Source organism: Misgurnus anguillicaudatus, chromosome 8 (assembly GCF_027580225.2).
Source record: "Misgurnus anguillicaudatus chromosome 8, ASM2758022v2, whole genome shotgun sequence".
In the NCBI taxonomy this organism is placed as follows: Eukaryota; Metazoa; Chordata; class Actinopteri; order Cypriniformes; family Cobitidae; genus Misgurnus; species Misgurnus anguillicaudatus.
This window is the reverse complement of record NC_073344.2, coordinates 27,885,642-27,904,639: the sequence shown is the minus strand read 5'-3', so window position 1 is coordinate 27,904,639 and position 18,998 is coordinate 27,885,642. Positions and strand designations below refer to the sequence as shown.

General features: G+C 36.9%; 1 protein-coding gene across 1 annotated transcript; it reads left to right on the top strand.

Annotated features, from left to right (window-relative positions):
* Window positions 1–1,268: 1,268 nt before the first annotated feature.
* txnrd3 (thioredoxin reductase 3) lies at window positions 1,269–17,903 on the top strand. The gene is made up of 16 exons (XM_073870645.1): window positions 1,269–1,576; window positions 3,082–3,142; window positions 3,916–4,025; window positions 4,637–4,744; window positions 4,856–4,928; window positions 5,014–5,133; window positions 5,545–5,687; window positions 7,968–8,086; window positions 9,021–9,243; window positions 9,350–9,442; window positions 11,912–11,988; window positions 13,861–14,017; window positions 14,100–14,207; window positions 14,287–14,382; window positions 14,838–14,972; window positions 16,620–17,903. Exons 1-16 carry the CDS (start codon window positions 1,460–1,462, stop codon window positions 16,680–16,682), a joined length of 1,803 nt encoding a protein of 600 aa, XP_073726746.1. The 5' UTR covers window positions 1,269–1,459; the 3' UTR covers window positions 16,683–17,903.
* The last annotated feature ends 1,095 nt before the right edge of the window (window positions 17,904–18,998 follow it).

Sequence of the window (18,998 nt, the reverse complement as noted above, 5' to 3'; positions counted from 1 at the left end):
TTCTGTAAATTTAATCACACTATGCATGATGATTTAAGTATAAACAGCTGAACAGAAAGACACAAAGTGCAAAAGCTGTAAACATGAACACATGTTTTCTTTTCTTTATGTACTGCTGAATAAGCTGTAGGAGTTTTAGGCAATACTTATGTGTAGTGTATTCATATTTAAAGCACTTACGCCCTCGTGTGGTTTTTGCATGATACAACAATATAATATATATGAGTATTAATAATTAATATTATATTAATTCATTTATTGTATAAATAAACATAAATAAATAAGTTTTTGGCATTATAGTGCATTTGTTTAAGTACATTTTAACTTATGAATTTAATTGCACTTCCACCACCAATTTTTGATGACACCCATTATGACACCTCTAAACTGATATCAATGTGGTTGTTAATGGTTTTGCTTTTACTCTACAACATATTTTAATTGGAATACCCGAAGACTGCAATGTTAATTTTTATTTGCTTAATAACATTGTAATATTGGCAAAATATTTCATTCATAAAAGTAAGTAAATACCTTCCACTACTCATCGTATTCAAAAATTATTTCAAATGTTTTTCCAAAGCCCTTGATTAAATGAGAGGTCAGAGTGCAATAAAGCTGCATGATCTTTTGATATCACATGATTTATTGTGATATTGCCCTTAATTATTTTCCCTTTGTTTTTACTCTCTATCTAAGTTTATGTAAATTATGTATTTTTTATTTATATTTATTTATTTTCTTTGTCTTTTCTTAATAATTTTATTGATTATACTGTGTTGAGCCTTTCATTCCAATCTCTTCAAGTAGAATGAATACATTTACCTTTGTTGTATCTTCAATTTTGCATTTTTTTTTAAACATTTTATCATTTTGGACACTAGATGGCGATAGTGTCCATAAAACGACCTTAAGGGTTCTAGGAAATTGCCTGATGGTTAATTTGCGCTTTTTTATGTTTCCTATCTGTCACTTTTATTCTATCCTTTTGTGTATTTATCAGTAAACTATTTAATTAGAATAAAGTTACAATTAAATAGTTTGAATCCCTATTAAAGGTTTACAAAAATGAGCTAATGGTTCTTTGAACGATTTAAAATGTCTCAATAAGCCACTTAAATAATTTCAACGTTTTCCCTGCAGTTTAGGTTATGTTATCAAAGCATCAGAAGTAATAAAACGTCTTTCGATTATTTTTTTATGACATGTTAATTAAGTTTTTCTGTCAGGCGCACGCAGGTCAGACTGACGGGGTCTTATGTAAGAGGCGCGCGCGAGGCGGAGCGTCATTCACCCGGTGGCTGATAGTGTATAAAGTTGTCATATTTTCATCTGTCACGTCAGTTTTTAATGTCAGATCATGAATTTGTTTTAAGGTCGAGTTTCGTATTATTTACAACCATTGCCTCAGGAAGCGTAAGAGCGCGGAATATCGACCAGTGATCAGTTATCGATCACCATGCCGCCCGTTGAGAATGAGACTGGTCGCGAGCAGATCCGATTACGGATCAAAGATCTGATCGATTCTAATCAGGTGCTCGTGTTCAGTAAGAGCTACTGTCCGTACTGTCTCAAGGTGAGTGAACGTTCGAGAGAAATTCACGATATTTCAGGTTAAAAGTTACTTCTTGAGCTTTTTTAATGCGTTCATGACGTATGTAAGGGTTCTGAGATTTTGATGACATTTTAAACGTCATTAAAATGTCTAACTTAAGTTATTTTGAGTTTTTGTGTACAACCTTGTATTTGTCAGGGCCACATGTTTTGACAGTGACTGAAAAAAATTTGAAATGTGTACATTAAGTTTACTTGTGTAGGTGCTATTTAAGGGTTAATTTTAAAGAGATTGTTCTCCCGAAATAAAAATTCTGTCGTCATTTTATCACCCTCATGTTGTTACAACACTGTTTAAATTTCTTTGGTCTGATGAACATGAAGGAAGATATATTGAGAAATATTTGTAACCAAACCGAGCTGTCTCTTTAAGTCTGCTTTATCATTATATCGGTTTAGGGTTGTGTGTAGGGGATAGGAAATATTACCCTGGTAAAAATAACAGTGTTTGGGATGTTTTTTATACAAATAGTGAAACAGATCTGTGTGTACTTGTTGTCCAAGCACAAATGAATAACTTGGGCGAGACATTTCTTACTCAAATATCTCTTGAAACCTGTTTTGTTTATTTATAGTTACATATAAGTTTAGTTTAGCAAAATGTTTAATGGCATGTAGGATGGTTAAGATGTCGGTGTGGTAGCTTCCTAGACAGAAGTTCTGGGAATGTTCAGTTATATGTGGATGTGGTTTGTTTAGTCTGATGTTTGTAATTTAGTTAAATTATTGGTACATATTGGCTATAAGATGTTTTACAAAATAAAATTATTCTTAAATATATGTTTATATGTTGCTATTAAAAAGTTATTCTCATCTGAAAATGACTAAAGTTGTATGGTAAGGTTTGGTAAAAGATAGATGCACCAATATATCGGCCAATAATCCGTATCAGACGATAAAAGCAATTTTTTACAGCCGATAGTCATGGTGAATATATCCTTCCAATCAAAAGAAACAGGAAAATGCATTGAATTTGAGCTTTGTATATAGAAAATGTAAAGAAACATCACTTGTATAATGTTCGATATTAATGGTCATTATATGAATGAATAACATTCAGAAAATGTAATCTTCAGAGTTAAGTTAATGCAAGTTTACCCACCAAACTATCAGTATCGGGTGATATCAGTCAGAATAATCAGCTATCGGTGAAAATGTTAATATCATAAACGGTGTGTTTCTTTTTCCTAAAATTGTATTATTGATTATTTTCATTTTAAGTCAATAAAAGTGTGCATAAAGTCTGTTTATCCATTTTTTACACATCAGTCATTAAATCATTGTCACACAGATATATTTTACTCATCTCTATCAGTGGTTATTTATTACTTCTCTGTGTTACCGTGAGTTTATTGTAATGTTTGAATAAGATGATAAAGGACAATACTTTGTCGTCATGTTCATGTTATGTTCCTATTGTTAAACGTGACTCGACTAAAATCCTAACATAGTTTTCTTTCATTTCAGGTGAAGGAACTCTTCAAAGAGCTGAATGTGAAATGTAACGCTATAGAGCTCGACCTGATGGGTAAGATCCCAGGAACTGTCAATCATTTGCATATTTCATGGCGTATCTTAAACAGAAATGAAGAACACAAAGATATCAACTATTTTTAACTTGATGTTGTTTTTATTCATTGCTACAAAAGCTATTGTTTTTATGTATGCATTGAGAGACCACTTTCAAAAATGAACTAGTTTCACATGAGTTTTACTTTGTTTAATGTCATTTTACCTTTGAATCTTTCTTTTTTTAATATGCGAGTACAGTGGATTGCATAACTCGATTTTAAAGGCGTAGTTCTTCCTGATGTGTAAGTTTACTAAAGTCAGTTTAAAAGAGATTTCAGTATTTCCACTTTATCTAGTGTACTGATTGATATTTATGTAATGTTCTTGACTTTTTTTGCTCACCTGTCTGAGTCAGTGCTGAAATGATGTCCTTTAGTCTCTAAACATTAACTTCAGAGTTCAGCGCAATGTTCAAAGCACGCATTGAGACCTGCTGAGTCACTCCAGCGTTACTAATGTCTCAAATCATCTTCACATTCATGATCTTTACCCCTAACGTGACCCTGATCGTTCTGCTTTACTGTGAATTTTATCATTATAGCCATCATGACTGTATGACAAATATCTCGTAGCCGTTAAACTGATTATCTCTGTGCATTTGGCACCAGAAGTTAGTTTCAGCAGCAGGCCTGATCCACATCTGATTTGATTATCCGTCCTGGAGAGCAGATGATGTGATGGTGTAAGATGAGCTGTGTGATGAACGATCATGTCTGATCTGTGTTTCAGAGGACGGATCCAACTACCAAGACCTGCTGCATGAGATGACCGGGCAGAAAACCGTCCCCAGTGTTTTCATCAATAAGAAACACATTGGCGGCTGTGACAACACTTTAAAGGTATACATTTACTGTATTTGCTGTCGTCCCCCTTGCATGAGCATCTGTCTAGAGACATTGTTTTAGCGATGTCTGATCCACTTTGAAGCTCAAATGTTAAACAAGAGAAGACATCGAGGTATTGCCACAGATAACATTTGGACCGTATTTTAAATCTGGAGCATTGGTTTGATGTTTATGGTTGAGGTCATGATCCGACTTTCATCTGGGTTTCAGCTATCAACATATGAATGCGTGCACCTGTATATCTGCATCACTTTGGGTTTATGGTGGCCAAAGTCTGAAGTCGATGGTTTTGTGATTCTTACAGAAACCTTTAGATGATCCATCAGTTGTCTGAATCAAACATGCGTATTGACATATAACATTATCGTGATAAAATGCAGAAGTTAAAAAAAATACCTCAATTCACTCCAGAGACTTCAAATAAGATCTCAAATATGTTAAAGAAAATATCATTAAAGTTCTGTCCTGATTTACTCTCGACCTCATCTAAACCGCAAGCTGTTTTTCCTCCCTCGGTTAATCGATCTGAATAATGCACGAGTGCCTCTTCACAATGGCTCTTATCTGTGCCATTGCTAATGATTGTCTGGTTGTCACGGTAACAGGCTCACAAAGATGGCGTCCTGCAGCAGCTGCTGGGTGAAGGGAGCGAGGTGTACGACTATGACCTCATCGTCATTGGAGGCGGCTCTGGAGGCCTGGCGTGCTCAAAGGTGAGGCGTCAGCTCATGAACGTAGTCATAGACCAACATTGCGGCCAGGCCGTTTATCAGATTATCAGATAATGAGTTTTTGCACATAGTGTCCTGTTCTCGTCCAAACAGGAAGCAGCGGTTTTGGGTAAGAAGGTCATGGTTCTGGATTATGTCGTCCCGACGCCGAAAGGCACGACCTGGGGTAAAGAATGAGTTTTAAATGTAAATATATACGTTAAAAGTGTAAATGTTTGCATTTTTGTTAAGGTACGGTTGTGTGTTTGTAGGTCTGGGTGGCACGTGTGTGAATGTGGGCTGTATACCCAAGAAACTCATGCATCAAACGGCACTGCTGGGCACAGCCATGCAAGACGCACGCAAGTTCGGCTGGGAGTTCAGTGAACAGGGTGAGAAACAGTGCTTGTCCATTTTGTGTTACATGCTGATAATAACTGGGTTTTAAAAATGCTGTGTTTAAAAAACAGTTATGACAGGATGTGTTCATGAAAGGGTTACAGTTGTGTTGTAATGTTGTGATTTCTGAGCTGAAGTCTTTGGGTTAAAAAGAGGAAATTAGTCTGACAAATGATGATGATGAAATGTGGGAATTTAAGATTTCATGTGATGCAACCTACGAACTCTTTTGTGAATATTATAAGACTGTGATAACTCTGTCTGAATTAGACAATGAATAAAAAAGGCAGGAAGTTCTTCCCACACACAAGCCAATGATCATAATGTTGTTGCTTTATTGGATTTCTGAGGTTTAATGCAATGTTTAATGATTCTTTTAATGCAGTTTGTTGTTTTTTTTTTAGTGACCCACAACTGGGAGACGATGAAAACTGGTGTAAATAACTACATCGGTTCATTGAACTGGGGCTACAGGGTTGCCTTGCGTGACAAAAACGTCAATTACGTCAATGCGTTTGCAGAGTTTGTGGAGCCACACAAGATCAAGGCAAGTGTGTTTCAATAACATTAAATATAATATTCATATAAGTACACGCGCACACACACAAACTGAATATTACAAAAGAGATGGCATTGTTTTTATGGTTAGTAAACTTTCATAACATAAGAAATAAGTAATTAACTTTTCAGTAGATGTGAAGTGGAAAGTTTTGATAACTAACACACAGTTATAGCTCTTTAAACTGGGGTCACACTAGACCAGCATCATATCCAGATCATAACCGGTTGTAGAAGCCGGATATGATTTCGGTTCAATTAATTGCTTTCGGACTAATTTTGAATGGGCATTGGGGTGGTTTTGTTACAAAGACGGAAGTCAAAGCCCAAATGAATGCTGGGTAATAAGTTTAATTTCGTCTTTTAATATAAGTGAATTTGTATTTTTTTTTAACGGTGACATAGAATGATTGAACGGGGTATTTATCCTTGTTCTGTGATGTGACGTGGACAACAAAATTTTGGTTGGGTCTGTAATGCCTTGGAAGCTTCCTAAAAACCTCTCTCAGAAATTAGTGTGGGGGATTTAAACGCGTGATTTTGCACCTATTTGGCGTCCCATCGGGCTTAACTGGCAACCTCAATATGAAATGCAAGCACTTGATGCTGATTGGCTGTCTTTTCTGCCATTTAAATGAATGTAAAATTCGCCATCTTCAGAACACGGACAGACAAAATATTACAGATAGAAGAGCACATCTCGAAATGCGACTTTGCGAACACTGCTGCAATTTACTTCCCGTTGGAGGCGAGAGGCCGGATGTATGTAAATAATTTTGAGGGAATTAAATGAGAGTGTGGGGGGGTGAGATGCATTTTACGTAATATGTATCCGTTGTTCAGATTGGGCCACTTTCTGGGGGACATTTCTAAAGGAGGAATTTCTATGAAACTGAGATGTTCAGAATGTTTAGCACTTTTCGTATGTTTGTGAATACGGGTAGACTACCGTTATTCAACTAAGACAAATTAAAACATTTTTTCATTCTCTGTCACCTTTTAAAATAGTAATAAACCCCAAACTAAACATCTGTTTTAAAGTAAGAGGGGAAATCCAAGTTTTTGTTATTGTAACAATGCATTTTTATCACTTTAATATCAAAATGGTTGAAACACTAACTGATAAAATGTAAAAAAAAAGCATCTACCAAATGTGTAAATGTAGTGCCTTATAGCTATAATAAGAGAATAAGAGAAAAAATCGAATTGAGTAAATATTTCTTTTCTCAAATTTGCCGATTAATCGAAAAAATAATTGCCCGATTAATCGACTATGAAAATAATCTTTAGTTGCAGCTCTACTGTTATTTTTAGTATTTTCCCTACCCAGGGTTCCAACTGGTCTTTGAAATCCTTGAAAATTTGTGAATCTGGGGGGGGGGAATTCAAGGCCCTGGAAAGTTATTAAAAAGGAACATAAATAGATATAGGTCATTGAAAGTGCTTGAATCTATGTTGTGCAAGAAATATCTATTTCTCTGGAAAAAAAAATCCATATTATTCCCTATATAGTGTAGGATGACATCATAAATACTCTCTTTTTTTTTTTTGACTTTTTTAGTCAGGTTTTTATCCATACCAACATGCTTTTTTGCATAGTTGTGTTTGACACCATGAAAACTGTAACAACGTATCTTACAAGGTAACACAATGTAACCTTGCTGTCACTTGAAGTAAATCCCCACATTAAGTGCTTGAATTTGAGGGTATTGGACCTGGAAAGTTCTTGAAAGAAGTTTACCAAGGTGTGGGAACCCTACCTACCAGAAAGGTCACACTTTGATGTATTGAATATCTGTTGGTCTTACACTGTCACATGCTGCGTATTCGAAGGTCAAAGTTCACCCAACTCGAACTTTGGAATGCAGTGAAATATGAACTTTTCACATTTCCGGTCTGAAGCATTCGCATGTGAAAGTCAATGAAAGAAAGTCTAGTGTGACCGTACCCTTACTGAGCTATGATGACATCACTGCACATCACCCATAAATGATCCTTTGGCGTCTTTTCCCAGAAGGATGGCATGTAATACTTTGCTTTTATTTTCATTAAAATTTTAATTAAAAAAACCAAGCGTCTTATTTGTTGTTCTGTGTTGTAAATATAGTTATCGCTGAACGTCTTTAACCATCAGCTGTGATTAGATTAACCATATAGCACAACATCACGTGTCTTACTGCACTGCAATTTATGACACTAAACTCATTAGTTGTATTAATGTCCAGATGCTGTGAGTTAGTTTAACTAATCTTTTGTTTACTCTTATTAGGCGACAAACAAGCGTGGTAAAGAGATGTTTTATACGGCAGCTAAGTTTGTGGTGGCGACAGGAGAAAGACCTCGTTACCTGGGCGTCCCTGGAGATAAAGAGTACTGCATCACCAGTGAGATGATCTTCATAAACGCTCCCCGGAGACGAGATCAAACCTTACATATCAGTTCCAATCATTAATCACCCACATCAAACAAGGGTTTAGTTAGTTTGTATAGGTTTAAAATAATACAACAAAGCCTAGATCAAACACAAAGTCTTATTACAGCAAATAAAGCAGTTTATCTTTGTTTGAGACAAAATATATAGATTTGATGGTTCAACGTGCTACTTCTATTGGTTAAGGGGATAATTCAGCCAAAAATGAAACTTACCCAATGATTTACTCACCTGCAAGCCATTCTTGATGTTTATTATTATCTATAATCAGGTGAACACAATCAAAGTTTTATTAGTAAATGTCCTGGCTCTTCCAAGCTTTATAGTGGTACTAAATGGTGCTTATGTTTTGATTATTTTTGCCACATTAGCATCGATTGCAATCATAAGGCCTTTTTTAACCTCCTGGAGCCGTGTGAATGGACTTTTTTGGCCTTTAAATCTAAAGCACCATTTACTACCATTATAAAGCTTAGAGGAGACAGGACATCTTCTAATATAACTCTGATTGTGTTTGTCTGAAAAAAGATAATGATATAAATGAAGGATGGCTTGCGGGTGAGTAAATCATGGGGTAATTTTAATTTTTGGGTGCACTATCCCTTTAAGAGCACTTTAAAATAGACAGACCTCACTGTGACTGTTTAGAAGTAGCACTTAAATTTACTCTGAACGTTTGTGTGGCTTTAGCATTTGTCATTTATCAGAAGAGGAACAGCATCTGTGGTTTTCACAATGTTGACTTTTGTCTTCGTCAGTCTTTATGATGCTTAAACATTTGTCTTGATTTTAAAAGAGGAATAAAGTTCATCTCTCTTATTTTATTATAATTTATTAATTATTATATACTTGTTGTATCCTCATTCATTCTCTTTCGTGTTTCCGCAGTGATGACCTGTTCTCCTTGCCCTACTGTCCCGGGAAGACTTTACTGATCGGAGCGTCGTACGTCTCTCTGGAGTGTGGCGGCTTTCTGGCCGGTTTGGGCCTGGACGTCACTATCATGGTTCGCTCCATTCTGTTGCGAGGGTTCGACCAGGACATGGCCAATCGTGCGGGTGAATACATGGAGACTCACGGAGTTAAATTCCTCAGGAAGTTCGTTCCTGTCAAGGTGTGTGTGTGGTGTTATGACACGAATCTGAAAGTATTAGCCGCTATCTGATGCAGCTTTAGTTAAGACATGACGATGATTTCATGCTGATGTGATTGTTTCTTAGATAGAGGAGCTTGAAGCTGGAACACCGGGCCGACTGAAGGTGACGGCCAAATCTACAGAGACTGATGAAATCATCGAGGGAGAATACAACACTGTGAGTTTGTGATCGTGACATCTGAAAACTTAATACATTGCTTTGCCTGTCTGCTGCTTACATTAGCAACATCATAACTGCCACACAGCTCTCAAACGTTATGTAGGCAAGAAAATTGATCTTTTATATATTTGTTTCATTTGATATTGCAATAGAAATATATAGATTACATCTCAGAAGGAACCTTTGACAACAGACATCATTTGGTTATTGCAGTCATTTGCTATGTTTTGGATCAGAGCCCATAACTTAAAGACATTTAAGGCACACACATTGAGTGCGTTTACATGCACAGACAAAGTGGATAACTGGCAAAAATCTGCTTATTACAGAAACGTGTTTTCATGCGTTTACATGCAAATCAATAAACCGGCTATGCAGACAACGGCGTTTACATGGATTTGGAAATTTGTCACGTTTCTCGCAGACAGTGATGTATGTGTAGTCGTTTAAAAAGCCGATGGGAAATCTGTCTTAAGCTGTTGTAACTCTTCTCATCAGGGTTTCCACGGGTCCATGAAAGTTTGTGAATCTGGGTGGAAAATTCAATGCCCTGGGAAGTTTTTGAAAATATACATGCATAGATACAGGTCATTAAAAGTGTTTGAATCTATTTTATGCTAATTTTAAGTTTTCTGGAAAAAGTGTAGGGAAATATCATAAAATGTCTAGCCTTTTAAGCACACGTGCTAAACTGTTCGCTTTAAATGCATATGTGTGTGTGTGTGTATATATATCAAACATTCCAAAATGCTTTTTTGCATAGTTGTGTTTGACGCATGAAAACGTCTCGGGTTACGTATGTAACTGTTTTTCCTTGAGAAGGGAACGAGACGCTGCATCTCCCTATTGTCTTTGGCAATATTTTAGATAGCGATATACTTCCTGGCTCCCGCGTCACCCTGTCTTTGTCGTTAAGCCTCACCATTGGTTGAATTTGATATACACATTCAGACGCACTTAGCCCTGGAGGCGTCCCCAAAGTGTCACGGCAGTGGCGCAGCATGAGTTCCCTCGAAAGGGAACTGTAACAATGTATCTTTCACAGTTTATCTTTCACAAGCAGAGACATGCGCACATGAATAAAACTGCAGGAAAGTCGGTTAAGGTGTTTGCATGCAACGCAAAATCGGGGTAATGAGCACAAAGCTACCTGTGACGATCAGTTTTTGCTTACGCTGTTTGTGGGCTTTCCACGAAAAAAGAAAAACTTTTATTTGTTTACATGACCCCACACATTATCAGTTTATTACGCTAAAAAGGGCTCGTTATAGTCATGCGTAGGTCCTACGGCGTAGCAGCGACGGCGTAGGTTCCACGTCGGTTTTCATTTATACTTTTGCGTCGTCGTCCGCGTCGACGTGCAAACACGCGCGCGACCGCTGGTAGGCAGTATCCACGCGTGCAACCACAGTAGCAGCACAAACGTGAAAGAATAAGCAGCTTAGCAAGTTAACCCACAAACGAAGAAGAAACAGCAACTTGTTGTGTATAATTTGAGAAGACCAGCAATGATGGAAGTAAATAAACAGCGACTTTTGATGCAGTTTGAGTTAAATCACTCCTCAACTTGCCCCATCTTTGTTTTCACCGTCACAAACGGAAATACCTATGACGCAGTTTTTTTACCTGACGGGAGGGGTTCTGGTGGACCAATCGCAGCGCTTGCGGTCCGCTTGGATCTGACACGCTGTTAAATTTTTTGTGAGGTGCGCTTCAGGCTACGCAGAGCTACGCACAGGCTACGGATAGCCTACGCCGTAGCTACGGCGTAGAACCTACGCACGACTATAAATCGCCCTTTAGACTGTGCATGTAAACACACGAGTCACTGTGTATTTTATATTTCTTGTCTGGCTCTATTATTTTCTATTATTGTGTGTCACTTTATTCATTTATTTTATAGACCTTTTACGAGTAGACGTCACAGTTATGTCACTGCAAGCTGTGTGTGCAATGTGGTGGCAGAAAAACAGTGAAAATGAATTGCACACGAGTGAACGAACAAGATAACTCACAGGAAAATATGTAAGAAATATTACACTAAAAGGATTCATGGGGGAAGACTTCAACAGAACACCGGATCCATAACAATCACAATTACTACAGAGCTGTCACTTTCTGCAACCAGTTGGGCTCCGCCCACAAAAAAACTCATCTCTGTTTGCAAACACGCAAATGGTCTATTAGTCAAAGTTATTTTCTGTGGTAATCCTCATTACACCACAATCACTCCCAGTAGAGTTTACATTATGCCATTTGGCAGACGCTTTTATTCAAAGCCACTTATAGTGCAGTACAAGTTTTACATTATTATTAGCCTCTGGGTATAAACCCATGACCTTTTACATTGCTAATGCTGTACAGGAGATAAGCTTATTGAACCACAAATCTGCAATAATGTAACTGATCTTAAACTGGAACATGAGTGTTTGTTTAACACAGTCTCTGTGTCTCTCTGTCTCTCAGGTATTGATTGCAGTTGGTCGTGATGCCTGTACGGGTAACATTGGACTGGATAAAGTTGGAGTTAAAGTCAACACTAAGTATGTCCACTCCTTCCTTGCACCACATTTCAACCATGACTCCTTCCTGCATTTATTCACAAAGACTTTGTTGTCATGGTAACACAAGAGTGGGTGTGGACAGCCTGAGGGAGGGCGGGGATTGTAAAGTATCACGGTGAATCAGCAGTTTTCTTACTAAAACAACAAGACTTCAACTGAAAACAAATGTAGTGTTTATACAGTTCACTGTGTTACAGGACTGGTATGTGAGAATACACATGTAAATATTTACACTTTTAAAGATTTGTGTGTGTGTGTGTGTCTATACATTAGAGATTAGAGACTTCAGAATGATTCAAACAGTCATATGATTTATAATGACCTCTATACACACATGCATACATGACTCTTATATTTCACCTCCTGTCTGAATCATCTGAACGACTCGTGAGTCTTTGAATCATGTTGTTTCTCTGTTAACACATGCAAGCTCATTGCATCTTTCTGACGTATGTATCTGTACTAAAGATGTCAATCTTTCTCAATAAGTTGAGTTGAGTGTCATTGCTGCTGCGCTGAGATATTTAACATCTGAACTAAAGTGTGTTTGACAGCAGACTTCAGGTCGTTTTGTGAGCATTAAAGCTTTTCTAAAACCTGATCCAAGCTCAGCTAAAAACCTGTCTGGACTTCTGTTCAAATGAAATGATAGCAATAAAACAGGCTTAAAGGGGACATTTTACAAGACTTTTTTTAAGATGTCAAATCTTTGGTGTCTTCAGAGTACATTTGTGAAGTTTTGGCTCAAAATATCGTATAGATAATTTATTATAGCATGTTTAAATTGACACTTTGTAGGTGTGAGAAAAAATGTGCCGCTTTTGGGTGTGTTCTTAAACAGGGTTTCCACATTGTGTTAAAATTTAAAATCAAAATTTAAGGCCTTAAAAAGTTTTAAATTCGCTGATCAAGGTCTTAAATAATTGCCTGTTGTTTGCGTATCCTGTGCATTAGATGCGCCAACGTTTTTTATCTGTCATCATTATTGTCATTGTAAATGCTTTTGGCCACTTAGGTCTTTTTTATTACCATAAAATACTAGATTACATCGTCATCATCAATTCCCAAAATAATTGTTAATGAAAACCCTCGAATGAATTAAATTAAATAAAAGGCTATTTTCTATTCATATATTTTATTATAAAGGATTTCCTAAAACTTTGTCCTGAAGTCTCAAGGGGAAAAACTTAATCTTAAAACGTAATATTAGCAAAGTGTAAAAATCTTGTCTCTTCTTATTCTTATGAATCTCCTGTTTTGTATTGTGGGGTGTCTTGTCACACCCCAAGAAAATACATCTTGTTTTTTGTCATGAAAGATAAAAGGTCTTAAAAACACATGGATGCATTCACAATGGAATATAAAATTGGATTAAATTTTATCCATAATGATCTTAAAAATTCTTATACTTAACCTGATGAAACCTGCAGAAACCCTGTTTAAATACAAATGATCCCTGCACCAAGATCTGTGGTTGGATAGTGCAGATTAATGGGCCAGATTATCCCCTTCTGACATCACAAGGAGAGCCAAATTTCAATAAGCTATTTTTTCACGTGCTTTCAGAGAATGGTTTACCAGAACTTAGTTACTAGGTTGATCTTTTACACATTTTCATTTGATAAAAGCACTGGGGGCCCAATTATTTAAGCACTTAAACATGGAAAAGATTTTCACAGTATGTCCACTTTAATTTGCAAAAGTGATTTTCTGTTTATTTTACTTCATTCTCATATAACTAAACTAAATAAATTTTACCCAACGTGCTGTTACTGGGACTGTAAATCTTTTAATAAATCTGGTTTCCAGCTCCACCAGTCTGAATAATCCACTTCTCTGTTCTCCACCCAGAAACGGGAAGATTCCAGTTAATGATGAGGAACAGACGAATGTTCCTCATATCTACGCCATTGGAGACATTCTGGAGGGAAAGTGGGAGCTGACGCCTGTTGCCATCCAGGCAGGAAAACTCCTGGCTCGCCGCCTCTTCGCTGGATCCTCGCTGAAGGTCCGTCGTGGTCTTTAAAAAGCTTTCGACAGAAACTGTGTCAGCTCACGCGATTACTGATCTGTTTTTTATCCACTGACAGTGTGACTATGTGAACGTCCCTACTACCGTCTTCACTCCTATGGAGTACGGCAGCTGTGGTTATCCTGAGGAGAAAGCTGTGGAGATCTACGGCCAGGAGAACCTTGAGGTGCCTCATCAGACTGGAAATATATATATATTATAATGATAATAAGGGAGTTTTAATGACGCTGGTTTTGTATCTGTAGGTCTATCACAGTTTGTTTTGGCCGCTGGAGTTCACTGTTCCCGGCCGGGACAACAACAAGTGCTACGCCAAGATCATCTGCAATAAACTCGACAACGTAAGGCAAACATCCGTCCACTTTAACCCTGCTTTCAAAAGAGTTTTGTCAAATGTTCTTTTAGTTTTGAGTATACACTGGGGATGATAGCTTTTTTTTTTTCAAAATAACATGATTATTATTTTAATAAGTGTTTGTCTTCAATAAGACCATGTGTGACTGATGTGATCCTGTCTGTGTAATCCAGGTTAAATCTAATGATGAGACGTGAAGCATCAAAGTTTGATTTTACATTGATTTCATGATCTTACTCCGTCAATATTAAAGTAAAAAAAATACACTATTTTGGATGGTTTGATGTAGAAAACAGTTAATCACAGAAAATGTTAGATCTGTTTTGATTTGTTGAAGAGCATCTTTATAATCTAAACACATGTAACTTCAGAAATGAATTATGAGAGAATGATGTTGTCGGACAAGCATTAATATAATTCTCTGTTGATTCCTGGTTTCAGGATCGTGTAATTGGCTTTCATTATTTGGGTCCTAACGCTGGTGAAGTCACGCAGGGATTTGGTGCTGCCATGAAATGTGGGATCACCAAAGATCAACTAGACAACACCATCGGCATTCATCCCACCTGTGCTGAGGTATGCATTGAATTGAGTTGTGCGTGTGTAAATGCATGTTTTACAGTCATCAAGTAATCCTGTTATCCCGTTTTCCCCCAAATCATTTACATCATTAACATTAAAGGCACACTCTTTTTATGACTAAAATAACAGTAAAGGGTAAAAAATAATTGCCAAAAATTTTAACGGATAAAACGGAATTTGCAAAAATTTAAATGGAGAAAACGGAATTTGGGAAAAAATAAACCAGATTTTACAGGGCCCTATATATACTTGAAGTGGATATTGTTTATATATCTATCTATAATAGACAGGTATCCAAACTGTATTCATTCATCCAGCCCTTTTCTAACAATAGTTCAATTATAAATGGATACAAATGTCTAAATATGTGAGAAACAGCAGCACATTTATGACAAAAAAACTTTTTTTATATTTGACCCAGTCTGTAATAACCATACTACAGTTTCAAAATCAAATTCTGAGATAATGAGCAGCAAATTCTGATTTTAGTCATTCATTTCAATCTTTGACGTGACCTTATTCAATTAATATTAAAGTAAGATGTGAACAAAAATACATTTGACACATAATTTTTGATAAGACAGGCACATTTATTTTGTTGGCAGCGAGCAATCATTCGTGTGTAGCCGATTTAAAACAACGGCAAGAATTGCGCTAACGTTAGCGGTTTTCATATCGTAAGTGCTGAGGTGTTCGTTATAACACAGCGTTACAATTAACCCCGCTGGGTCAAAATATTTTTAAAAAAATTTCTAAGAGCTGCAGACATATTTCAAAATGTTGCTGTTTTAGTCAACAAGACACTGATTAATATGACATAGCATTGGATTTGGTATCTTACACACCCAACTTAAAAAATTTACTTGGATGCCACCAAAACACTCGTTCATCAATAAATCTCTGAAAAAACATTATACATTTACAATAATTTGCAGGACATCGTCTTTCAGCAAAAAAAAAAAAAAACAGAAAAACAAAACGCTTAACCTTGTGCAACAAAGTTAGTTTTTGCCCTGCGCACCCCTACATACATGACTAATCTCCCTTTTAAAACGGGACACAGCAGTCTCAAGTCTCGATGTCGTTTTAAATTGGAGACGGAGCAGATGCAGTCCGCTTTCACTACACAAGAAAAGCGGGGATTTCCTTTCCGCGTATCATGTGAAACACCCATAATTTGCATATTCATAGATCCACGTTACTGAATAAGGTCAGGGTGTAAAGTGAAGGTATTTGCACGCTGGGTCTGAAATATTCATCTGAAATGTACACATGTAAAAAAATAAATACCACCTTGTGTTGTGTACACGCGTACCTCTGAAACTTTTGTCTGTTATAAAACATATTCAGATCAGATTCAGTTTTCTGCGTTGGTTTGTGTGCATGAAGAATTTGTAGGGTGATGAATACGAAAAAATGCATGCAAAAATTGTGGACTACAGTGTGCAAAAACGTTACATTCAAGCCATTTTAATGCATAAAAAAAAAACTTTCACATGAGTTGTTTTGATGCTTCAGATGAGTTTTATTAATAAAATGATCAACTACAGGATTATATTACCTATAAACATTTTTTCTCCCTATCGTGAAGCATCATATTAACCACATATTAACATTTTCTTGCACCTTTTCTTTCTCCAGATCTTCACCACTATGGAGGTGACCAAAAGCTCAGGTGGTGACATCACTCAATCTGGCTGCTGAGGTTAAACCCTGCTCGTTTAACAGGCTGTCAGTTACTAGTTGAAACTAGTTAATACTGGTGATCTTCCCTCTCCTCTCAGCTTATAAACATCGAGTCTTTTAGTATTCTTTCTCAGGTCATCCACAAACACATCAGATTAATGTGATGCCGCTCTGATCTCAGGAGCCTCTCGTGTCTCTGTAGTTTTCCTGTGTCCTCATCCCTTCAGAAACCATCTGGATCCATTCCTGCTCGTGATGGAAGAGTCCAGAAGGAATTTAGTGATGGGTGAAGTCTGGGCAAAAATGAATGAGACACGATGATGGCTCTTCAGAGGCGGAGCTTCATTAGATTCAAAGAGACCAATGGTGAGGTGAGGAGCTGGTGATTGACAGCCTGTTAGACAGCGGGGTTACTCTGCTTACATCCATCGACAAAGTCAGAAATGCACCAATGAGTGTCTGTGATTCACATGTACAAAGTTATACGCACACACTCGATCACTCGTGGTGCTCTTTGACGTTTTAGCCCGTAATGCACGTTTAGTGGAGGGCTGGGACTGATGTTTTTCTGCACTTTGACGTAACACACATATTTACATAAACTCGTATAAACTGATATAGTCGGCTGCATGATGCTTGATTCTTCAGCTGTGGCCTTTAGACGCACATGACTGCTGTATAACATGAGCTCATTTACTTATTATGGTTGTCGAAGTCTATTTTTCTATATTTAATAGGTTAGATCATGTATTTGCCATCAGTTGCTTCAGAAGCACCGACATTCCACTCTTGGATTGTTAGAAATGGGATTTTACGTCCCCGTTTTGTTATTTTTCAACGTAGTGCTCGAGTAACTAAGAGAAAAGAACTGAGAGCACATCAAATGCTGCACGTTTCTCACTTAAAGTATTGAAACTTAAATCCTGTCCCTGAAAGGTGGACTTGCAAACTACATTTTGTAGTCTGTGATGTCTATCAAAGCACTTAAAAATGACAGAAAAGAATCTGTATGTCCATATTTTTATACATATTTCTTCATGACTGGCTTGAATGTTCTTGGAGTTTGATTGATGTTCACGTAGCTGTTTTTCTTCTGGATTGTTCCTCCGTATCATTTTGGCTTTGAGGATTGTTAGTATTTAAGGGTCAGAGCTGATTTATCTGTTGAATGTACAAACCTTTCTACCAACTCACTGTTTGTCATTCTAGTCATAAACTTTAATAAACTATTTACTCAAACTTGTTTCTTTACGCTTTATGTTTATCCAAGAGAATAAAGATGTTGCATAAATGTCATTTTTATATAATGGATGTTAATTTCTGAATCAACCAATGGGATGGTTTGTTTAAAGGGGACATTTCACAAGACTTTTTTAAAGGGACAGTAAGTAGGACCTTCCCCCATCTAGTGGTGAAATTGTGTTTTGCATTCAAAAGAATAGTGCTCTCTAGCGCCTCGCTTTTCCAAATGCGTGTTGCAACCACGGTAGCCGTTATGAACTTGCTCTCCGTGTCTGTTTCAGCTGGTTCACGTGTTCTGAATGAAAACACGTTGCGGAAATGCGCTGCGGTAGGCTAGTGCTTTTTGTTCAAACTCTGCTATTATAGTTTAATACATAAATATAGTTAATAAAGAGATGAAATTCTAAGCTTACAAAGAAAAGTCAGATCATTGGCAGAGATCATTTGACACCAATGAGGACATATTTATGAATAATGACATTGATTTTGACTAATAAAAAAACTACACTTTGTCCCTAAAAGATAAAAATAATTTTTGGTGTCCTCCGAGCACATACTCTGAAGTTTTAGCTCAAAATCAGCTGATGAAATGCAAATACTGATCGCCATAATGGTGCTTTTTTGAAATTTAAACTCAATTGTGCTGTCAATTATTTTTTTTCTCTGCACTAAATGGCAGTGTCATGGTTGGATAGTGCAGGTTAAGGGGCGTTATTATCCCCTTCTGCCATCATAAAGAGAGCCAAATTTAGTTATTTTTACACATGCCTGCAGAGAATGGTTTATCCAAACTAAGTTACTGGGTTATTCTTTTTTCACATTTTCTAGGTTGATAGAAGCACTGGGGACTCAGTTATTGCACTTAAACATGGAAAAAGTCAGATTTTCATGATATGTCCCCTTTAAACAACACAAGATGGGATGGGGCTTTACGGGTGATAATGACCTCTCTAAAGTTTGTGCTTTGTGGTGGCACAGAAATAACTTGCCCTTTAATTCTTAGATCAGTAAATTGTGCCGTATAAATGAAATCGATAATGCTGTAGTGAAAATCTCTCTTCACCCCAAACGTCTGTATTAAACTCTGAGGCT